This window comes from Rhinolophus hipposideros (genome assembly GCF_964194185.1).
Source record: "Rhinolophus hipposideros genome assembly, chromosome: 5".
Lineage (NCBI taxonomy): Eukaryota > Metazoa > Chordata > Mammalia > Chiroptera > Rhinolophidae > Rhinolophus > Rhinolophus hipposideros.
Window position 1 is genome coordinate 38,091,166 of NC_138051.1, and position 24,430 is coordinate 38,115,595.

General features: G+C 47.7%; 1 protein-coding gene across 2 annotated transcripts; it reads left to right on the top strand.

Moving 5' to 3' along the window:
* The first annotated feature begins 15,370 nt into the window (after positions 1-15,370).
* Positions 15,371-23,227, top strand: VPS18 (VPS18 core subunit of CORVET and HOPS complexes). 2 transcript variants are annotated; one of them, XM_081050556.1, is made up of 5 exons: positions 15,371-15,825; positions 16,871-17,012; positions 19,055-19,189; positions 19,351-21,221; positions 21,931-23,227. In XM_081050556.1, exons 3-5 carry the CDS (start codon positions 19,171-19,173, stop codon positions 22,654-22,656), a joined length of 2,616 nt encoding a protein of 871 aa, XP_080906682.1. In that variant the 5' UTR covers positions 15,371-15,825; positions 16,871-17,012; positions 19,055-19,170; the 3' UTR covers positions 22,657-23,227. The 2 variants fall into 2 exon arrangements, with proteins under 2 accessions (XP_080906682.1, XP_080906681.1); XM_081050555.1 differs by having other exon boundaries at positions 15,397-15,825; positions 19,098-19,189; positions 21,931-23,220.
* Positions 23,228-24,430: the final 1,203 nt, after the last annotated feature.

The window sequence follows — 24,430 nt, forward strand, 5'->3', positions numbered from 1 at the left end:
AAGTTGGGAACACATAACAATCGCAACATGTTCAAATTAAACCTGTGTTTAAATTAACACAAAAAATTGGACATATGTTTGTATGAATTATAGTCTGGATAATAATTTTATTAAAGAATGGTTTTTAAAAATATACAAATCATGAAGAGGCAGAAGATAAACTCAAGCATGAACACAACAGTCAGGAATGTATTGTACTCTCTTCCACGGAAGAGCTTCCTCTACACTCAGCCTGAAGGCAAGCTTTAAACACCTTCACTCTTACCTTCACTCTGCTCCGCTAAAGGAACTCCAGGTGCTGGAGAAGCGTGCTGGGGAGGACCTTCAAGGGCAATTCTTCATTTGAATATTCTCAGTCCCCAAAGCCCCTAATGTCATCATCATCAAAAACACATGGTAATTACCTATTTGTTGGTGCTGCTCTGGGCCACCCACTGTCCTTGCCCTCAAGGAGTTTACAGACTGAGACAAGATATGGAAGGTAGCCCTAGGAAGGTCACCAAGAGAGCAAGTGAGGAGTAGCCTGATGCTGATTTCATCTCTTTATTGCAACCACACCACCAAATGACAGCAGGCCCAGAATCCTCTCTGAACTCCAAGGCAGTCTTTCATCTCTGAGTATGCAAAGATCACTGAAAACATGCCATTCAGGAGTTGTTGCAGGAAGTGTTGTAAGGGGGAGAGAGCAATAAATATTAAAGAAAAGAGATAATCCTATTTCTCAAATAGTTGATAGTATAAAAATCCATCAATCCAAATCTCTGAATCTCTTGGGAAAAGTCTCAGGATCCTTGATTTCTTTTTCTCCTTTTTTTTTAAAGTCAAAAGTTGAGGACAACAGAAAGTTGCTGATTTAACCACCAAAATCTTGACTATGGGGAAATGGTAGGATCCCTAGTATTCACTTCTATATCCCCATGTCTACATCCTACGTCCCCTATGTCCAAACGTCTGGGGATACTAATAATCCCTAATTATAGTCCCAAAGACTTCTCGGCCACATCCACATGTTTATCCACCTAGCAAGTGAAAGAGGCCCCAAAGTGGACTTTTGCCATTGTATCCCACAGAAGGTCTTAAAGACTGTACTTTTTGTCCTGCAAAGGGAATGGGAGTCAAGAATGGGGATCTGGAAAGACCTGGACATCAAGAGACCTGTCCCAGTATTTCTTGTCCTTCAGCTCATTAGCCGTATGACTCCTGAAAAATCACTTGATCTACCTCAGCGCTATAAAATGACAGGTGAAATGTGTTTGTTTCTGAAAGCCTTTCTGGTACTAGATATCTGTTCAGGGAACCTAGGGAAGTTGCCACAGACCAGGGTGTCTGGACAAAATTACCACACACACACACACACACACACACACACACACACTTTTACAGTGCTCTTGTCCTCTTACCCAAATTTTAATAATTGTAGCTGTAAATTTAAAAGTAATCGTGTTTCTTTCTGCAGGTAGGAGGCGTATAACTAATACACAAATGGAAGGAGGTGTCTGCTGCACATGGGTAAAAGCCTTGACTTGGCCTGACACGAGCCATTCTTCTCTGGCCCCATGGGTGGGGACACCTTCTGACCTAGGTCCCTCTGTCTGAGCTGGTTTAGGGACAGTCTTGTCAGCAAGAGGGGGAGGGAGGAGACAACCTGGGGAGCTGGTGAGTCACCTGTTTCTCAGCTAAGGACTTGCAATTCTGGCTGCCACTGTTGGGAAAGTCCCTTCCTAAGGCTGGGTAGAGTCTTAATAGTTCTATCAAATCATCTGTCCCATCTACCAGCCAGACACACATTTGCTAAGATTTAAACTTGGCCCTGACATTCTCCTTGGAGAAATGATGAATTCTAGGACTGGGACAGGAAATACACAAGATGAGCCTGGAGCATTTTGTAGCACAGAAAGTTAGGAACTGCTAACAAAACAATAGGAACACAAGAGCCAACTGAAAGAGCTTCCAAAAGTCAAATATGGAAGAAGTTGAGCAAAAATATAAAGTAGTATTGGATTATAGCCCAAAATATAAAATAAATATCCATAAGTATTTTGATATAAGTAACTGAACACGTAACAAATTTCCCATGAAGAATTCCAAACAATGTATGTAGCTACTCTGCCTTCAAAGAGGAGTGTAAACCCCAGTTCTTTAATTGTGGGCTGTGCACAGTGACTCCCTTTCTAAGAGGACTGTATCAAATGGTAGAGGGGAAAAAAAAAGTAACTTTACAGTGGAGAATCCTAACACTCCCTCAATCAGGGGATCGAGGTCAAGATCAACATCTCAACATCGATCAGCCAAGTTGATAGCAGGGACCCTTGATATGATGTAATGCAATAGCATTTTCCTCTGGTCTTCCTTACAAGAGCCACAGTCTAATAAGAAAAACATCAGAAAAGTTCCAATTGAAAGACATTTTATGAAATGCCTGCCCAGTATTCTTCAAAACTGTCGAGATCATCAAAAACAAGGAAAGTCTAAAAAACTGCCACAGTTAAAAGGGGTCTGTGGAGACATGACAACTGGATGTAATTTATGCTGGATGGGTTCCTGAAACAGAAAGAGGACATAAGGTAAAAACTAAGGAATTCTGAATAAAATACAAACTTTAGTTAATAATAATGTGTCAATGTTGATTTATTAATTGTGACCATATAAGGTAAGATGTTTATAAGGGGGGAACTTGGGAGTGAGGTATATGGGAACACTCTTCTCAATTTTTCTGTAAATCTAAACTGTTCTAAAATAAAGTTTATTAAACAACAACAACAAAAAAAGAAAGCCAAAAAACGAAAACGTGGCCCTGACATTGAATCATTTTGTTTCCAAAATGTCCAACACAATTGTACAGGGCTTTAGCCTTATAAAAGTGCTTTATTTGTTCTCTCTCTTAAGAACCCAAGTGAGATTGCTGAGAAGAGAGAGAAAGGTGAGTATACCGGGACCCAGAGGAGTTAGGGGACTTGTCCCAAGTTAGGGGACTTGTCCCAGAGAAGCTAGTACGCAAGTGGCAGACAATCCCAGAGCCAGCAATCCACAGGTCCACCTTCAGGTGTGGCCAAATTTTTAGGCATTTCTGTTCATTCCTTATCTTATTTAAAATGACTGCATCCTTTGGGATACATATAGCCAAACCTTGAGTCAACAAGAATAAACCAAAAAAAAAAAAAAAAAAACCCCTACACCACTACCATGATTTTTATACTGCTGAAAGGGTTTAACAAAAGAACACCAGTAGTAAGCGTTTACTCAAAAAGGTTCTTTGTGAATGAAATGCACCTTGTGCAGTCGTTTTCTATTTTCTCTGCATCGTCCACTACAAGGCCCCCAAGTCTGGCCTGCTGCTCAGAACTAGCACAGAGACTCACATGGGCAGGTCAGAAAGCTTTGAAATAAAAAGGATTCCAGAAAAACAATTTTATATTTAACACTTAATTTCTTTGTCCATCATATCACAGTAAAGCTGGGAAAAACCCGCTTATTTATCAACATACTAACGATAACAATACTACAATAATTAGACTGCACACTTTGGGAGCTTTCCAGTTAATTGGGTTTCCAGAGGTTTTTCTCTACTTGATGTGCTTGTATCCTGGCAGGGAGTTGGCAAACTCAGTGAATGGAGCTGAGTCGGCCCCCCTGGAACAGGAGCCAGCCCTCAAGCCCCATTGCCCCAACCCCCTCGTCGTCCTTTGGTCCCAAGGCTCAGGCTGCTCTGATCTGCTCTAGGCTTCTGATCTGCCCTGCCCCCTCTCCCAGACCCAGCCTGAGCCTGGCTTCTCCCTACATTCCCCTCTACCTCCTCTCCAACCAGCTTGTCCCCTTGAAGCTCTTTTTCTTGCCCAGATCTCGTGTTCAAGCCCTGGCCAGTAAGTAGACTTGCAGGGGTTGCTACCTAAAATGTTAATCTAAAAGGACTTCCCTCTCCTTTTATTAAATGAACTTGCCTCCTAACTTCCTTATTTCTGACAGTGGTAGCACAATTCTCTGAAGCTAATGAGCTGGAAGGAATGGAACTTGAATAGTCTCCAAACTTCACAATATATTTGGACTCCTTCCCCCTCGGTCCTCAGTCCTTTCTTTGAAGTAGTACTCGACTCCCCTCTTCCTTCTGGCTTCCTTTGCTACAAGAATCACCTCTTACCTATCTCCCTGACTTTGTTTTGTTCATTGCTAGTGCACCCAAGCTTCCTAGGACAACACATTTATCCTGCCCCTCTTGCATTCAAAAACCTACAGTGAATCCCTATCAGCCACAGTTAGAGTCTCTGCCTGGTACCCCACATGCTCCAGTTAGAGTAGTCGCTGCCCCCCGCCCCCAGAATGGGATAAGCAGCCACTGAAAATGATTCTTAAGAGAATTTCAATGACATGAGGAAATGTTAAAAGATAATGTTAAATAATACAGAATTATATAAAAGTTTGAGCCCAAATATTAAAAAACAAGTTTACAGTGAGAACAAAAGAGGGTCCTATATGAAGAATATATACCAAAATGTGAGCGTCATTACCACGTGGCGTGAAGTTTGTGAAGCTTGTTCTGCCTGATACGTAATAAGCACATGTTAGCTATTAGTATTGTGGCACTTCTCAGTGCCATTTTCTCCTTTTTCTACAATGAACATGTTACTTTTGCAATGAAGAAAGTCCCTAAAATTAAAAAAACATTCGTTGTATATTTATTTTTTTTAATTATTTTTTATTTTTTTTAACTATTGGCTTTTTTTTATTTTTTTGTTTTTTGTTGAGAGCCCACTGGCCCATGTGGGAATCGAACCTGCAGCCCTCGGAGTTAGGAGCATGGAGCTCTAACCGCCTGCGCCACTGGGCCGGCCCTCATTGTATATTTAGAAAAAAGAATATACACTAACATGTCGACAACAATTACCTCTCAATGGCAGGATCATGACTAGTGTGTTCTCATTTATTCGTTCCTCCTGTGAGGTCTTCAGGAACCCAGTGTGGGCTAAGCACTGTGGAAAGTTCTCAGCATAAGCAGTGAACAAAACAGAGCTTACCTCTTCTCCTTGACTTTGCTCTGCCTGACATCAACCCCCTTTCTCTGAACTCACTGTGTTTCACAAATTATGAGAACATTCCATGTTTCCTGTGTGCATATCTCATACCTCAATTAGACTACAAGCAGTTAGAAGACGGGGAAGGTCTTCTACAATTTCCAGCTCTTACTGCCCCAGCCCAGTGGCATTCCACTGTAGGAGCTTATTAACTAACGTGGAATGAGTGAATAAATGAATGGTGGGGCATGGTCTGACAAATAATAAAAAGACCTGTGGGCAGCCCCACCTTCTCTGATGCCACAAGGACTTGTCCAATGGCCAAGCCGTGAGCCCAACCAAATCCTTAACTGCTTCTCCCCAACAGCTTTTGGGCTCCAGTGGCCCAAAGCTTCCTCTGGAACGGAAGCTGAGGCCTGAAACCACTGAGGTTCATTCAAGTCTCTGGGGTTAACAGAACATTTGATAATGATGATTATCATAAAGCACATCAGCAACTTCACAAAAAGAGGACCCAACAAGCAAGCATCAATAATATCACCCCAAATTCTCTTCTTGGCATTGCTTATATAAATGCACATTTTACATAGTTGTAACCAGGGATATTTAAATTATTTAGCAACCAATACGACCTCAGAAAGCTGCTAGTCTTGTGCTGGCACAGCTTTTTAGAACACCTCTGGTGTGCCTGACATTAACCCTTTCGTGGCTGGTCCTGGGGAGGAGTGGCAGGAAGGAGCACTCTCAGGGAAGTGGATATTTTAACAACTGGAGTGCCCATACTGGTGTGTACCTACTGAACTTCTTCAGTCTGGCTGGATTTGGAATGAGTGGGAACCAAGCAAAGAGGGCTTGGGGATAACCGGAAGAAACAGCAAGAATCAGGCTCAGAGGGGAAAGAGAAAATCTGGTCCACTTTGGAACTAAAAATAGCTCAGCCTGGCTAAGTGGTGAGAGGGACTGGGAGGGAGTGGTGAAAATGAGCTGGAAAGAGAGGCAGGAGCCAGATCCGGGTCACACACAGCTTCTCTTTTCCTTTGGGGTTGTTTCCTCGGGGAACAGTTTGACCTAGGGTGACCAGGACTAAGGGCGCGCCAGGAGACAGTACTTTTAGTGCTAAAACCAGGAGGGCTGGTCACACTAACTAGATCTCATTTTGCTCCAGCTGCTCTTCAGAAAGACCACAGCAGTTGAAACTAGAAACAGAGCAGGATTTTCCAAACCAACATGAAATCAACTTTCATTATTTTCTGTGAAAGTACTGATATGAAAGGTTCTAGTTTTTGTTCACATTTAAGTTTATATAAAGCTAGTATTTCTAATCCATTCCCTTTCCCCTCCTTTATCTCAAATTACAACTGTGTCAATAAGAGCTGAGTTAGCTTGATGGTCCAGAGCATGGAACAAAGCACCTGGATTGGGATGCAGGTTGTGCCACTTACTAGCTATTGTCTTCTTTGGGCTTCAGTTACCTTGTCTGTAAAATGGGATTAAAATAGTATCTCCCTCGTAGAATGCTGTGGAGATTAGAATAGTGCCCACACATAGAGAGTGCTCTGCAAGGGTGAACTATTATTATAATTATCTTCCCCCAGGTCAGGACAAGTATTTTTCAGATGAAGTCAAGGCCCTGCCTAAGAATGAACAATACAGATTTGGCAGGTTAGGTAAGGTTCAGAATTTTGTTTTCTGTGACCAGGACAGGGAACACAAAAAGAAATTGGCATTTATTCATCAATCTAATATACTGGTATTGTTATTATCTTTATTTTACAGATGAGGAAACAGTCTCCATAGAGGTGAAGTGACTTGCCTGAGGCCTCGTGGCTAAGAGAGAGTCAGGAATGTGGAGCCCACGTCTGTCACCCACTTTTCAGTCGTGCCCATAAGAATGATGGGCTACAAAGCCCATCATTCTTGTTTTATTATCTTTTGCCTTATAAACACTAATCATTCTGACATTTGGTCAGAGATCTTTTTAAAATTTTGTGTTGTGATCAGCTTTATTGAGAGATCATTTATGTATAGGATGTACCTATTTTAAGTGTATAATTCAATGAGTTTCAACCAGTATGTCCACCTATGTCATCATCACAATCAAGATACCAACATTTCCATCGCCCCTAACAAATTCCTTCTTGCTCCTTGTCAGTCAATGCTGCATCCCATGCCAGGTCGCAGGCAACCACTAATCAGATTTTCTGTCATGATAGCTTAATTTTTTTCCTGGTTTAGGATTTCGAATAAATAGAATTACGCTTTATGTAGTCTTTTACGTCTGGCTTCTTGAGCTCAGCATGACTTTAAGATTCACTCATGTTGTGTATAAGGGTAATTTGTTCTTTTTATTGCTGAATAGTATTCCATTGTATGGATGTACCACTACTTGTTTAGTCTCTTGTGGTGGACATTTGCGTTGGTTCCAGTTTGGTGCTTTTATGAATAAAGCGGCTATAAACATTCCCGTACAAATCTTTGTGTGGACATAGGTTTTCGTTCTCCTGGTACGGAATTGCTGGGTCATAAAGGAAGTGCCTGTTGAACGTTGTACCATTTCACAGTCCCACCAGCAACGACTTCCAGTTGCTCTACAACCTCACAACATGGGTGCTGGCGGTCTTTTTCAACATTTTGGACTTTAGTGTTGTTGTTGCTATTGTGTTTAACTACAAAAAAAATCTCATAATTTTTAAAACTTTGCAAAGTTTCTGCAAGAGGCCATTGTGGGTGAGTATGTAGGCAAGTTTAATTCCGACATATGCAGTGTGACATGGTGCACCCACGCAAATGCACATTGGCACGTTACGTCACGCGCTCACTGTCCAGGCCCCTCCCAAGCCCTTACAGTGTGTTGGGTCTTATGATCTACAACGTTGAAGGCAGGGGGAGCGCGGGTTGTTAGATTTTATTGGGCTTCACACTAATCAGAAAAGGTTCTCTGGCTCAGACGTCATCTGACATGTATCCTAGACTAAGGGACAGGTAACAAGCATAGCCACTGGCTCTGAGGCAGTGCCTTGGAAACCATTATTTCCTGGGCACTGTCCCCATGTGTCTCTAGATGGACTGCCACAAGGGTCTGGCTTTCAGAGAATCACAGAATGTTAGAGATGCTCAGTTTACAGGTGAGGAAAGGAGAGGGGCTTAGGGGGCCAGGTGACTTGGGCAACAGCAGCATCTGGCTGAGTGTGACTCTGCATCCGGAAAACAGGGGGGCCTGGTGAAACTGCATGGGGTGGTGGTGTTGGGAGAACACAGGCCAGCCTGTGAGGGGCTCCTGGAAGAAGTGGTGCTGGTACAAAGCATGCACCCCATCAAGATGCCAACACTCCCTAAAAGTTTAAAAAACTAGACTGAACACTAAAACTTTTCATTTTGAGACCAAAGAGCTTCAAAGGATGTCACTTCTAGCATACATTGAATATTGATGTTTAAATAAAACAATTATCTCATTCTTTTAAATGTATGCATTGGAATCTAAATACCAAAGCAATTTGATGTGCTCCATCATCCATTTCAAAAAAAAACATGTAGACAAACTTTTCTTTAACAGTTGGAAATTTTATGTTCTTTATATTCTCTTTCAATGTTTCCTTTCAATCTTACTGTAACGTATGTCATGCTTGAAAGTTTTCATTGATACCTTATCCTAATTATTTGTAATTAGTATATACATTTTTTGGGGGGATATTATAATGTTATATTTCTTGTTGTAAGGCTCTAAATCTTTTTTTTCCACCCCTCCCAGGGTCTGAATTCACTACCCATTTCCCCACCTCCTCATGAATCAGGGGATGTGTGTCTTTCTCAGGGGTCAGGGTGGAGAGAATCAGTGTCACTTAATGGTCCTAGGCTGTCATCTCCTCACAGTCAAGGCTGTCACTAGTGGTATGACACATACCAGGCCGAGGGTGGAGGAAGGATGAGGGGCAAAATTCTCTAAGTCTTAACATTGTTTTCTTTTGAATTATCATTATAGTTATTATTTAACTAGTCAAAACAAATATATTACACATTTTGATAAAAATAATTATACATAAAAAGAAAATTATATTAGAAATGTATCTCTTAATGAGATACAGAGCTTTTTTGTTTTTATTTTCAAATAGTTTGTGTATTTGGGGATATAATGCTTGACTGAGACAAAGTTCAGCATCAATTCTCTTCCTATATATTTTTTGTTTTGTGTTGATGTAAATGTGGAGAAACCTTGTTCATATAAATCATTAGATGAGAATGAAAGGAGGTTTGGTATAGCAATATTACCGGAGTATTTGACCCCCTTCCAAATTACATGACAAAAATATTAGTGATTTTTTTCAGTCAGTTCAAATCAGTTCTCAAACTGTATTCAAATTAAAGAACTAGAAACCATTTGGTGTGCAAAGGACTTACTAACAGATCTTTATTCTCCTTGTGGGAATGTCAACTGAATTCCAGTGATCTCCCTGCAGATTTTTAGGCCCTGAAGCAATACACCATGGTCTACAGGGTGTTGGTTTCACCAACCTGGTCGGTGAGTGTTCTTTTCTTTTGATGAGTAGAAGCAGGGAAGGCAGAAGGGAACCTGCCTTTGCTCCCAGGCACCTTCTCCTGCTGGTTACTTTTCGGAAAGAGCCAAGTGAAGCTGAGGCTCTGGACACCAATTCCTTAAAACTGTTTGGCACCCTGTGCCCCTTGGGAGAGACTTCCATACCCTTAAGGAAGAGTAAATCCTAGGGTGGCCAGATGGCTCAGTTGGTTAGAGGGCGAGATCTGAGCAACAGGGTTGCCAGTTCAATTCCCACATGGGCCAGTGAGCTGCGCCCTCCACCACTAGACTGAAGACAACTTGAGTTGAGCTGCCACTGAGCTGCCGGTGGGTGGCCGGATGGCTTCGTTGGTTAGAGCGTGTGCTCTTAACAACAAGGTTGCCCAGAGGTCCGGTTGAACCGGAGACTGGAGTTGGAGCTGAGCTGTGCCCTCCACAATTAAGACTGAAGGACAATAACTTGACTTAAAGCTGATGGGTCCTGGGAAAAACACACTGTTCCCCTTCCCCAATGAAATCTTAAAAAACAAACAGTGAACCCTAGTTTTGAGGACTGATGGCTGACCTGAAGATTCTTTTATTTCTCACCCAGACAAGTGTCTTTTTCCTTTCTGCCTGGTGGCTTCTCTGAGGCCGCTAGGCCTACAACCCGAGCAGGTGGTGGGGAAGAAAGAGGGCAGACTGGGTCTGCACAGACATTGGGCGGGGCTTAGACATTCACTCAGTGAGAGAGGAGATGACAGTGACAAGGAGGGGAGGAGGCTTTTTGAGAATTAAGCCGATTCAGGTAGGCTTGGAAGCATCTGGAAGGGAACCAACCAGGAAGGAGAAGAGATTTATAACCTCTTTGTAAAGAGTTGGGAAGAGGTGTTATGAATGAGCTGAGGACCCTCTTTCCTTCAGGATACACATTTTTCAACAGGGGTCAATAATGTGCCATGCCCCATCCCAGGAGAGGGGTGTACAAGACACCTGTCCTGCCCTCAGGGAGCCTATCCATTGTCAGCCCAGGGAGGAGGAGAGAGGAGAGGGGAGAGAGAAAGAGGAAGGGGGAGGGAGGGAGTAGTGGAAGAAGGGGGAGGAGGGGAGAGGAGAGATAGAAAGAAAAGTTACCAGGCAGTTGTAACGCGGGGTGATCAGCACAGGGGACTCGGGAGCACCTAAGAAGGACCCTGATCCTGGCAGGGGTGAGAGTATCAGAAAAGTCAGTCCAGAGGGGCAAACCTGCAAGACTAAATACCCAAGTGTCTGGAGGAGCGGGGTGCATTCTGGGAATATCCATAGATCAGCACTGAGAGATAAAAATAGACCCAATGGAGTTTAACTGGATATGAGGCAAAGAACTGCTCAGTTTCCTTAATAAATCTTGTAACTCTGTTTTAAAATGTATGTGTATATCATGATGATTCAAATACAAATTAAATTTAAAAACTAATTCCTGAATCTCGAATGCAGAAACATTCCAAATGATTTATACTTTACCCTCAAAGAAGCATAAACCCCCACGCCTTAAGTGTGGGCTGTCTGTAGTGACTTCTTTCCAAAGAGTACAGTATGGAAAGGGAGGAAAGAATACCTTTATGGTGGAGAAAGCTGACAAACCCTAACTCAAGGTGGTCAAGGTCAACGTCAACAGTGAGTGATAAGTCATGTTGATAGTATGTACCCTGAGACAATTGTACTTTACCTACCCCAAACCCATAATCCCAGCTAAAAATGAAAAAAAAAGGTATCAGACAAATTCAAATAGAGAACATCCTACGACATACCTGGCCAGCAGTCCTCAAGGAAACAAGGACACAAGAAAAGTCTGAAAAACTGCCATGGTCAAGAGAGGCTTAAGGAAACACGACAACTAAATTGAAGGGGATATCCTAGATGGGATCCTGGAACAGAAAGAGGGCATTAGATAAAATCTAAGGAAATCTGAATAAAATATGGACATTAGTTAACAATCATGATATTAATATTGGTTCACTAATTATAACAAATGTACCATACTAATGTAAGATATTCACAATAAAGGAAACTGGATGTGAGGTACATGGAAACTCTCTACTATTTTCTTACTTTTTCTGTAAACTTAAAGCCATTCTGAAAAAGAAAGTCTATTTTTTTTTTAATGAATTACTTGCTTAAGTCAATTAAATCATTCCTTTTGGTCTGGGTCTTCATTCAGTCAACAAGTACTACTAATAGTTAACTTGCATTGAGCATTTGCTAGGTGTAGACAGAATGCTGAATGATTTACATAATATCTGGTAATACTCACAATGCTGTAAGGTAGGTTTTCCCATTGATACATGTTGAAACTGAAGCATGAGAAAGCTCATTCATGAATTGTTTAATAAATATTTGTTACTTATTGACTGCCCCACGGGTGCTGAGTCTCTTCCAGTTAATGCCTTGCCGTGGCCTCTTGTGTCACTGTTTGGATGGAGCTCAATCATGTGACCTTCACCTCTTTCTCCCCATGCACGTCTTCCTTCACCCCCACAATGGTATCACCGCACCATCTGCCAGGTCTCCCAAGAGCTATCCTGCACTCTTCCTCCTCCCTGCCCCCACATCTAACTTGATACGACTGGTAAGTCCAGTGGGCCCTTCCTCAGAAATGTCTTCCCAGAGTCTCCCCAATCTACTCTCTCTTTCTTCAGGTTGTACCCTCACCACTTCTCTTTTGCTTCTGCCTCAGGTCTCAACCTTTCTGATGTGGACTCCACTAAAGCCACCACCCATCTTTCTAGAACCCACATCAGATGATCTCATCCCCAACCAAAGCCTTCCAAGGGCCCATTCAATAGCTTTCACAATCTGGCCACAGCTGGTCCCACTTCCTCAACTGCCCTGCTCCCCCAGGACTCTAGCTTTTTCTCTTCAAACATCACACTGTTTGCAGGCCTTTGCTCTTGGTTTTCTTGAGGCCTGCCTAATGCCTTTCCTTCTTTGCTCTTGGAAACCATACATGCACTTCAAGTCCTACCTCAAATTCACCTGCTTTCGTACACCTGTCCTCTCTCTCCCTGGCCCAGCAGTCAGCCCTTGCCTGTCTCATGGCAACTGCCACACGGATTCTGAGGGGTAGAAGCTGGTGGCTCTGTATCTGCAGCTGTGAGTTCCCGAAGGCACCTCTGATTTCTGTGCTCAGCAATCTTCAGATTATTCTCTGCAGTCAGATTCTGTTATATCAAACCAGAATGCCCACACTGCATAACTAGGTGCCAGTAAGTGGCCAGCACAAGAAAAGCCGTAGCAGTTCTGAGAGGGAAGTTGTGGTCTAGGGAGGAGGTAGACTTGAAAGACGTGAGAATGACTGTCAGGTTAAAGCTACGTTTAGGGTTTACTGAGCAAATACTTTGTGTTAGACATTATGCTATAGCTGTGCGCTTTCTCCTAGACCACCTCATTTACTCTTCAACGCAGACCTCCTAGGTAAGTATCATTATACCTATTTCTGTAGATGAGGAAACTGAAGCTAAGAGCAACAAATGTGCATGGCGTCAGCTAGTGAGTGACGGATAAGAAGGCTGGTCTTTTTACAAAGTGCAGCCTAAGGATTGAGGCGTGAATATGAGGAGGAATAGTGCTGTAATCACCTCTAGGGGGAGTATAGTATGTACTGAGTCTGTAGCAAGGAAGGACCACTTTGGTCCCGTCCCAAAAATCCCAGAGAGCAGTGGAGCCCAAGAGGAAGGTTTTGGGGACAGTAAGGAGGTGGCTGGAAGGACTCTGTATCCCTGACATACCCTCTCCCCCTGCTGACCTGTTCCGTGCAGGAGGAACACACTGCACAGTCCATACCTGAGGAATCAGCAGGAACCCTCTTCCCTCAGCTTGCACTGGGGGCATGGACAGTGTGATTGGATTTGAATATTGCCTCTTGGTTCCCTACTTCCTGGTCACAGGACTTTGGACAAATTGTGCCACCATCTGAACTTCAGTTTCTGCTTTTGTAACATGGGGAAAAGAGCAGTACCTACTTCGTAGCATCAGTGTGCGCGTAAAATAAAACAACGATGAATATTAGGAACTTAGTTTGGTGCTTGGCATATTGTCGGTACTCAGTAAAGTTATCTTTCATGACTGTTGGATCTTTGTCTGTACTTGTTTTCCGTAATGCAGGTGATCTGGGGTGGAGCCTTACGCACGGAGCACGGCAGCTCCCGGGCTGGGATCACTTTTCCAGCGCGGAAATCTCCTGCCTACCGCCCAGCTCTGGCACTTTCCCTGCCTGACCCAGCCTACCGGGCAGCGCCCCTGGGTGGGGGAGAGCTACTCGCGGCCGCAGGTTTCGGGCGGCAGTAAGCGAGACCCGGAAGCGACTGGCAGTTATCTTGGACTGAGTAACCTGTCACCCCCTCCTGGACCTGGCCACTCCAGGCCCCGAGAGCCCTCGGTGGGAGCTGCTGAGGGTCCAGTTGTCTGAGCCTGGCAGGGAAGGTCGGCAAGAGTAGTCTGACCACACAATGTACGTGCAAACCTGGACGCTGTTGAGAGTAAAGGGGGCTCTCTTAGTCATTACTCTTGGGCTACCGGTTAAAGCAGGGATGGCAGTGACCCTGGCCAAGAGCCTTCCACATTAGCAAAGTAGAGTCCTTGGGCCCCAGAAAGGAACAGACTCCGTCTGGGTCGCCTAGGTGGGTGGAAGAGGGAAATCCAACGGCAGTCGCACCCGAAACCTCCAAACCTCGCAGTTCTGCCCCTTAGAACTCTGCACCCTCCTCCAACGTCCCTTGTCCCTTGTTCCTGCCAGGTTTTGCAGGTATTTGTTCCCAGCTCTTCCGAGTTCCCACAGCGCTGCAGCTAAATCACTGGGTACGCCCCACGAGGGCAGAGATTTTTGCCCATTTTGCTCTCTGCTGTGCCTCCAGAGCCTGGAACAACGCCTGGCACAGAGAGTGGGTCCCCTGGTGGAATGGGTGACCTTCTGAGCAAATCCATCAATCGCTTTTCTAGCATTAATTATCTATTTACTGGCCCATCACCCCTGCTGGATTATGACCTTCAAGGACGGGGCTGTACTTATCTCTGTGACCCCAGCACATAGCCCCACGCCAGGCACAGAGTCATTTGTTGAATGAGGGAGCGGGAGCGTCCTAACACCCCTTAGCTGTGCTGTCTTCTCAGCTGCCCCTTCTGTTTCCCCTCACACTGAGGAGCCACTACGGAGCAGGTTGGAGACAGGTTAGGTAGCCCATGGCTTCCCACTGGCTGGGGCACCCAGCTCTGCCACTTTCTGGAAGCTGGTGGGTCCCTGGATGTGAAAGAAGGGAGGCCAGGACTGCTTGCCCGCACCTTGTGAAGGTAGGATCAAGACAGCTACGAGATTGAGGAGTGGGAGCATTTCCTGGGGACCCAGGGCAGCGAGCTGTTTGGAAAGGTGGGAGCAGAGTTGGACCGGAAGGCCAATCGGTCCATCTGAGGAAGGGAAGCCTGGGCACGAAAGGTGCCGAGGACCGGCTCCGAGGCTGGGGCTGGATGACGCTGGGCAGGTCCCGGAAGGGCTGAGAAAGCCGCGATTACCTCCTAGTGTCAAAGTCCGGAACTGCAGCAGGGTCCTGGACGGAGAGGATTGTGTTCCGCAGGGACTGTCCATCACCCGTCTGGTCTCCAACTGGACGAGTCCAGGGCTCCGCCCCAAGCAGTGAACCGCCGCGGCACCGCGGCTCTGGCCCTCAAAGGAGGACTGGGTCCCGGCCCCGCCCCCGCCTGGGCCCCGCCCCGCCCCCGCCCGGGCCCCGCCCCGCCCCCGCCCGGGCCCCGCCCCTCAGCCCTCGCGTGCCTCCCAGTGGTCCGCCGGGCGAAGTTCCTGCGCCAGCGTACGTGAGAGTCTGAGAACCCGGAAGTTACGTTATAGGCGCGCGTCCGGGGGCGGGAGTCAGCTGAGTTGCCACGGCGAGATCGGGATCACCTGGGCTCCACTAAAGGCAGCGGGTCATCTCTTGTGGGTGGGAGTGGGGCGCAGGACTGCGCCACATTCAAGGGGGAGGGCTACCCGGTCTTGTCGCTCTATAAGGCGTGAGCAGAAAAATCCTCAGGATTTTAAAGAGGAGGAATCGGTAGCGGATCGCCAGGACCTGTCAGATCACTGTCGGGGCTGGGGAGTCGCAGGCTCCAATCCGGGGCGACAGGGATCCCTGGGGGGAGCCCTGTTGTAATCCCTAGGCCCGGGACGGAGCGTCCAGAGGCCGGACACCATGGCGTCCATCCTGGATGAATACGAGGACTCCCTATCCCGCTCGGCCGTCTTGCAGCCCGGTTGCCCCAACGTGGGCATCCCCCACTCGGGTAAGGGAGGGGAGGGCGCTGCTGCTCTTCTCAGCTCTCCTGGCACCTGCGTGTGGGAGGAGTGGGGAGGGGGCGTCCAAAAGCTCTGGTTCACGCCCTGGACGTGCAGTCTGGGGCTAGGCCCCTGGTTCTCCTGAGCCTCTCTTGGCCCCTAAGTTAGTGGGTGGTAGAAGTTTGAAAGAACCCCAAGAGCAGCCGCGTGATGTAGACCCTGCCACGAGGGTCCTTCTAAGAGGGAACTGGGACCCAGATAAGGAAGTGACTTGCCCACAGGACTGCAGTTGGGAGAACTGAGAATAGGCCTCAAGCTTCATCTCCTTCTGTGCTTTTCTCACCAGGCCCCTGCCGGGGGTGGGAGGAAGAGAGTGGGCAAAGAAAGTGGTGGAAGGATTATGTTGTAGGGGAAGGAGCGGTGACCCTAGATGGAACTTTGTCACTGAACAGGAAAAAATGAAATATTTCAGGCCTTTGCTGACGCTGGGTGCAGCCTGGTATTGAGGGGACATTTTTGTAGAAAGTAGTACAGAGTTGGCAGAGGGGTCTGAAGTGCTGAGGTATTTTGGGCAATGGTAAGGGGATGAGAGTAAACGCTAGAAAGTAGCTTCAGTTTGTTAACCAGCTGCTTGGAACAGTTTTCCAGGACTCCCTCTGCCCTCATTCTTCTGTAGACATACTGAGAGCGTTACTGCGTGGGCAGGGAGGAGGGGAGAGCGTGGAACTAGGTGACTTTTACTTGAGCTGGGGTTGTAGGGCCAAAGACTGCTAAGGGAAAACGCCCAACCCTTTCCCCCATTACCACTGGGAACAGGTACATCATGGGGTAACAGCATCCCAAGGTTTCAAAAAAATCAACCCCTCCAATGCTGTCAGAAGTGTGGGGAACAGCCCAGGATCCCTAACGATTAAACTGTTTGTTAATCAAGGTCCTGGAGTAGGAATATGTTGGGAAAATGGAGAGGAGCACTGTTTTTCTACTGTTGTTGCCTCTCCTTGCCCTTCCTCCGTCCCTTCCATAGCTAACCTTTTCTTTGCTTTTCACCTATAGGGTATGTGAATGCCCAGCTAGAGAAGGAAGTGCCCATATTCACAAAGCAACGCATTGACTTTACCCCTTCTGAGCGTATCACCAGTCTTGTTGTCTCCTGCAATCAGCTCTGCATGAGCCTGGGCAAGGATACACTGCTCCGGTAAGTGAGGGCTCAAAAGATGTAGGATTAGGGAGTGGAATGGTGGTATTTGGGGATTCTTAACTGACTCAGGCCTTTCTACCCACCTGGCTAGGTGAAACAATAGATTTGGAATTTTCAGGAAATAGCTTTCCCAAAGAGAACCAATGTAGCGCAATAGTTCAGAATCAGATAGACCTGGATTCAGATCCCAGTTCTCCCACTTACCAGCTATGGAATCTTGAACAAGTCACCTAGTCTCTCTAAATGTGTCCCTTCATCTGATAAAAGACAGTACCAAGCCACCAAGTTAGTCACATGGATCAGTGGAACTGTCTAGAGTCCTGAAATAAATCCACCCTAACTGGAAATAATGTATCTTAATAAAACTGGAAATAAATAAATAAATAAAATACATGACAAAGGTGTTAGCAAAATTGTTTTTCTGGGATAAAACAGCTAAGCCTCTATACAAAAATGGATTCTAGGTGGAATAATTATTTAAATATAAAAAATAAACACTGTGAATATTAAAAGAAATTTAGTACATTTCTATGTTCTTGGCCTGAAGGAATACCTTCTTATTTAAACTAGAAAATCCATATGCCATAGGAAAAAGGTAGATGTATTTGATTACATAGTAATTGCTATTGTGACAAAAAAAAAAACAAAACAGCACATGAATCAGATCAAGACAAAAGATGGTGGGAAAATAATGTTTTTTCCACATGACTAACAATTTACTTCCTTGTTTCTTAAAAAGGCCTTGCAAGTTAATAAGACAACTTAGTAGGAAAGGGAGGGCAAAGAATATAAACAAGCAGTTCACAGAAGAGAAACTCTAAATTTCCACTAAACATCTGAAAATATTTTTAACCTCTGGGAAGTGCAAATTAAAATAATAGCAAGATGCCATTTTTTAAAAAACGTATCAGATTGGCAAAAATTAAAACAGTAATATGTGTTGCTGGTGAAGATACACAGAAGTGGACTCTCATACACTACTGGTGAGAGTATAAATTGCCACCATCTTTTGGAAAAGTAACCTGGCAATGTCTGTTATAATTTTACATATATATAACTCTAACCCAGCAATCCCATTTTGGGGAATACATAACCATAGGAAGAAAAGTACCAGCTTTGCAAGGATATAGACACAAGGATCTTGATTATAGCATTATCTGTGGTAGGAAAAACAGGACCCGAGCTGAATGCCCATCACCAGGGAAATGATTAAATTATGATTCAGCCATAAAAGGGAATATTACGCAGTTATTAAAACAATGAGTTAGAGCTGATTCTGTTGACCCAGTGGGATATTCATGAAATATCATTACGAATCAGGTAGACCTGGGTTAGCAAATTACTTGACATATTGATATTAAAAACCTGAGAAAAGAAAGTTATAAACTAGTATACACACACACACACACACACACACACACACACACACACACACACAAAATATGAAGGCATTTTTTGTAAAAACAGTGACAAAACAACCCTATTTATGTTATAAGCATGGATAAAGATGTTAATATCAGTTTCTCCATTGGGAGAAATGGGAGTTTGAGAAGAAAATTTTGAGCTTTTTCTTTATACATCTTTGCACTGATTTCTTTAGGTAGCATGAGCATGTAATTTGAAAAGAATTGAATAAGGGAAATATAATTCAAACAGGAGCACCCCTCAAGGTTATTGTGACGATTAATTGAGATCATACTGGATTAAACTCTTGGCGTGGTGCTTGATATATAGAAAGTGCTCAGTAACCATTAGCTACTGTTGGTTGTTCGTTCTTTACCTCACCAATCTGGGATACCCCTGCCCATCTTCCCAGATGCACTGGAGATCGGTTGAGCAGAGGGAAAAGACTTTTCTGCTTAGTGACTTCTCAAAATGAGATGGGGGAATTCTCAGAACTGAACGTCTTAAGTAGGACCCTGTATGTGGTTTAGAGTTCCCTTGGGATTGCATTCAGAGTTTTCGTGTATCTGTGAATGTCAGGGAAGAAAGGCTGTGGGTCTCATCAAATTATAAAGAGGTCTCTGATTTTGAAAAAGGCTCTGCCCTTTTCGGGAGTGATGCTGACTCTTGTCCCGACAGCATTGACTTGGGCAAGGCAACTGAACCCAACCACGTAGAGCTGGGGCGCAAAGATGATGCCAAAGTTCATAAGATGTTCCTGGACCATACTGGTAAGTGCTGGTGGAGGTCTGCGGTGGGGGGTGGGGGTGGGGTGAGGCTAAGGCGAAATCACTGCCTGGGTGGGTGGGATCTGAGGCTGGTAGGGGCAAGGAGGAGGCCCAGGGTGGGAACGGCAGCATCTTCTAGTGTGCCATGCTCTCCCCCACTCCAGGCTCTCACCTGCTGATTGCTCTGAGCAGCACCGAGGTCCTCTATGTGAACCGCAATGGACAGAAGGTACGGCCACTGGCACGTTGGAAGGGGCAGCTGGTGGAGAGTGTGGGCTGGAACAAGGCCCTGGGCACTGAGAGCAGCACAGGCCCCATCCTGGTCGGCACTGCCCAAGGCCAGATCTTTGAAGCAGAGCTCTCAGCCAGTGAGGGTGGGCTTTTCGGCCCTGCCCCAGATCTCTACTTCCGTCCATTGTACGTGCTAAATGAAGAAGGAGGTCCAGCACCTGTGTGCTCCCTCGAGGCTGAGCGGGGCCCTGATGGGCGTGTCTTTGTTATCGCCACCACTCGGCAGCGCCTCTTCCAGTTCATAAGCCGAGCAGCAGAGGGAGCCGAGGCCCAGGGCTTCTTGGGGCTCTTTGCTGCCTACACTGACCACCCACCACCATTCCGGGAGTTCCCCAGCAGTCTGGGCTACAGTGAATTGGCCTTCTATACTCCCAAATTGCGCTCTGCACCGCGAGCCTTTGCCTGGATGATGGGGGATGGCGTGTTGTACGGAGCATTGGACAATGGGCGTCCTGACTCCCTGCTGAGTGAGGAGCGAGTCTGGGAATACCCAGAGGGGGTAGGTCCTGGGGCCAGCCCACCCCTGGCCATCGTCCTGACCCAGTTCCACTTCCTGCTGCTGCTGGCAGACCGGGTGGAGGCAGTGTGCACGCTGACAGGGCAGGTGGTGCTGCGGGATCACTTCCTGGAGAAGTTCGGCCCACTGAGGCACATGGTGAAGGACTCCTCCACGGGCCACCTGTGGGCCTACACCGAGCGGGCTGTCTTCCGCTACCATGTGCAGCGGGAGGCCCGGGATGTGTGGCGCACCTACCTGGACATGAACCGCTTCGACCTGGCCAAAGAATATTGTCGCGAGCGGCCTGACTGCCTGGACACAGTCCTGGCTCGGGAGGCCGATTTCTGCTTTCGCCAGCATCGTTACCTGGAGAGCGCCCGCTGCTACGCCCTGACCCAGAGCTACTTTGAGGAGATAGCCCTCAAGTTCTTGGAGGCCCGACAGGAGGAGGCTCTGGCTGAGTTCCTACAGCGAAAACTGGCCAGTTTGAAGCCAACTGAGCGTACCCAGGCCACACTGCTGACCACCTGGCTGACAGAGCTCTACCTGAGCCGGCTCGGGGCTCTGCAGGGTGACCCAGAGGCCCTGACCCTCTACCGGGAAACACGGGAACGCTTCCGTGCCTTCCTTAGCAGCCCCCGACATAAGGAGTGGCTCTTTGCCAGCCGGGCGTCCATCCACGAGCTGCTCGCCAGCCATGGGGACACAGAACACATGGTGTACTTCGCTGTGATCATGCAGGACTACGAGCGGGTGGTGGCGTACCACTGCCAGCATGAAGCCTACGAGGAGGCCCTAGCCGTCCTTGCCCGCCACCGGGACCCCCAGCTCTTCTACAAGTTCTCGCCCATCCTCATCCGTCACATCCCCCGCCAGCTGGTGGACGCCTGGATTGAGCTGGGCAGCCGGCTGGATGCCCGGCAGCTCATCCCTGCCCTGGTGAACTACAGCCAGGGTGGCGAGGCGCAGCAGGTGAGCCAGGCCATCCGCTACATGGAGTTCTGCGTGAACGTGCTGGGTGAGACTGAGCAGGCCATTCACAATTACCTGCTGACGCTTTATGCCCGAGGCCAGCCAGCCTCACTCCTCGCCTACCTCGAGCAGGCTGGGGCCAGCCCACACCGAGTGCATTATGACCTCAAGTACGCGCTGCGGCTCTGCGCTGAGCATGGCCACCACCGTGCCTGTGTCCACGTCTACAAGGTCCTGGAGCTCTATGAGGAGGCTGTGGATCTGGCCCTGCAGGTGAGCCAATAAGACCGGGGCCTGGAGCACAATAGCTTCCGATGCTGAAGGGTTGGGGGGTGACTGGCTGGGGGCTGCCGGCCTCCTTTGTAGAGAAATGCTGCAGTGTAGGGGTTAAGAACACAGACGCCAAAGTCAGGATAGGAAATCAGATTCTGCCTCTCGGGCTAGTTTCTGAATCTCTCTGTGCTTCAGAAGGTTCAGCTGCAAAACGGGGGTAACATGGTAGTACTTTCCTCTGAGGGTTGATTACAGTACTGTGTACGAAAAGCACTCAGCATAGGCCTGGTGCTTAGGTAAGTTCTACGTACGTGCCAGCCATTGTATTATGGTCACAGTTGCAGAAGGGGAAGATGCTGAGAGACATTTCTCAAATCATGGATTATCTCCTAAAGGACTTAATCAGAATGTCTGTGGGTGGGGCCCAAAAATCTGTGTTTCATTTGCGTTCCCCAGGTCATTTTTAAACTCACAAAAATTGAAGCCCCACAATTATAAGTAGCTTTTCCAAAGCTGTGACAGAGACAGGCCTGTCACTGGGACAGGTACCTCCCGGCCCTGGAAGCCCTGCCTCGTTTGCTGCTGGGACTGCTGGGAATCCTGCCTTTCAGCCTCTCCTCAGGCCCAGGGTCTCCCAGGGCACGAGTCTTTTACGGTCTCTCCTGGGTGGGGAGGGGGCTAGACCCTGACACACATGGCCTCCCTGCAGGTGGATGTGGACCTGGCCAAGCAGTGCGCTGACCTGCCTGAGGACGATGAGGAGCTGCGCAAGAAGCTGTGGCTCAAGATTGCCCGGCACGTGGTGCAGGAGGAGGAGGACGTGCAGACGGCCATGGCCTGCCTGGCCAGCTGCCCCCTGCTCAAGATTGAGGACGTGCTGCCCTTCTTTCCGGACTTCGTCACCATCGACCACTTCAAGGAGGCGATCTGCAGCTCACTGAAGGCCTACAACCACCACATCCAGGAGCTCCAGCGGGAGATGGAAGAGGCCACAGCCAGCGCCCAGCGCATCCGGCAAGACCTGCAAGAGCTGCGGGGCCGCTATGGCACTGTGGAGCCCCAGGACAAATGTGCCACCTGCGACTTCCCCCTGCTCAACCGCCCTTTTTACCTCTTCCTCTGTGGCCACATGTTCCATGCTGACTGCCTGTTGCAGGCCGTGCGGCCCGGCCTGCCCGCCTACAAACAGGCTCGGCTGGAGGAGCTGCAGCGAAAGCTGGGGGCTGCTCTACCCCCCACCAAGGGCTCTGCCCGAGCGAAGGAGGCCGAGGGTGGGGCTGCCGCAGGGGGACCCAGCCGGGAACAGCTCAAGGCTGACCTAGATGAACTGGTAGCTGCTGAGTGTGTGTACTGTGGGGAGCTCATGATCCGCTCCATTGACCGGCCCTTCATTGACCCCCAGCGCTACGAGGAGGAGCACCTCAGTTGGCTATAGGAGGGAGTCACCCCTGTTGGGTGGGCAGGCAGGTGGGGGCAGCTGTTTGCCGCTTTTGGGAAGGCCACGTCGCAGTGTGTGCTCAGTCATCTGGAGACTGCGGGGGAGTGGCCCGTGAGGGGTCAGCACCTGCCGGCCGCTTGTGCGGTTCTTCAGAGCTGCCTTGGAGCGGCTGTTATGCCAGGATATCAGCCTGCCTCCCAGGATATGAGCCCAGAGAGGTCACAAATCTGACCGAATTCCTATCCCCCTACACCTATCAGCTCGTTTTTCCTTTTCACTCTCCGCACACAGCCTGTTCACCGAGAGTGAGAGTACCATTCTTCCAGTTCACTCTGTGTGCCTCTTCTTCGAAGAAGCCCTGTCTTCTGTCTGGCCCCGGGTCCCAGAAATGAAAAGAAAACCTCTCCCAAGTCCTGGGCATGAGGGGTGGGAAAGGTGGTGGGCATGCTCTTGTGCACACTAGGGCTCCAGTGTGAGGGGTGCCCTGGGAAGAGGGCCTCAGGGGACAGTGGGAGCTGCTGATGGGATGGAGAGCATTAAACTGTCTGCACTGCTCTGGTGGCTCTGGAGTGGATGGCTTTGTGTTGATGCTGAACTAAAGGACGTGTGAGTGATCTCCAGGAGTGGTTGGGGTGCCACCGGGAGGCTGCCAGGTCCCTGCATGCTTTCAAGCCATGGCCCTTGCTCCTTCACCTGGAGGTGTGACAGGACGATTTTGCCATTTCCTGCTGCCTTCCTTGTGTCTCCACTCTCTCCGGCTCCAGGCTTCTGTTGGAAATTACCACCCACCATCTTAAGTTTGGAGTCGGGACTGGTCCTCCCTTTGGCCAGCAGGTGGTGCCGTTTCCCACAGAATTCTTTGTTCTCTGGCCGCTGGAAGCGCTGATTTGTCCTTTTCTCCACCAGTGCTTCCTCAGTCTATTCCTTCCCTAGTTTCCTAAGAATTTTCTGGGAGTCTCCACTGCCTAACCTGAATCTAAGTCCCTCATTCTTCCTCCCCCCACTAGCCCTTATACATGCCAGATGTTGCTTTTGCCCCTCTCTGCCAGCCTGGATCTCTTCGTGCCCCCGTTCTGCCCAGCTTTGATACTGCCATACCACTGTTTGGCATTTAGCCGTAATGTTAAGTTTCAACATGGAGGTGAGACTGCCACTGCCACCATCCATGGCATTTGGCAGATATGTTTTCTTTCTGTCTAGTCCTGTGATCTGCCCCTCCCTCCAGATTACACTTTTGTTGTGGCTGGCGGCTAAGCCACAGCTAAAGAGTCCTGGAGCGGAGTGTTCCTGTGTCATCAGCTGAGCGCCTTTTGCTCCCGTGGACTGGTTCACAGTCCACTGCCTGGCCCAATGGGTGTGGTCTATCAGCTGCCAAACTGAAATAAAAGAACAAATGAGTGTTCCCGGAATCAGGCTGGGGTCAGGGCACCTGGCTGGTGCGTGCAGGCTTCTTTCTCTCCCTGCAGCCAAATCCTTTCCCGAGACTTATCTCCTGCAGTCCAGGTGGAATCTTGCCCTGCAGAGTTTCCCAACCACTAGAACAACAGGAGCTTTTCAGGCCTCTGCCAACTTAGAGGGCTGGAAACTGCCAATCTTTGACGAACCTCAGACTCCCTATCTTCCCCCAGAAGCAAGAGAGGGAATAAATGTGTGTGTGTGGGGAGGTCTCATTGGGTGGGTAGAGGGCATCATAATCCTGTTCCCTTTCCACTGTTCCAGGAAGATTTGGAGGGCTCCCAATCCCTCGCCCTGTGTGGCCGAAGTCTCCCAC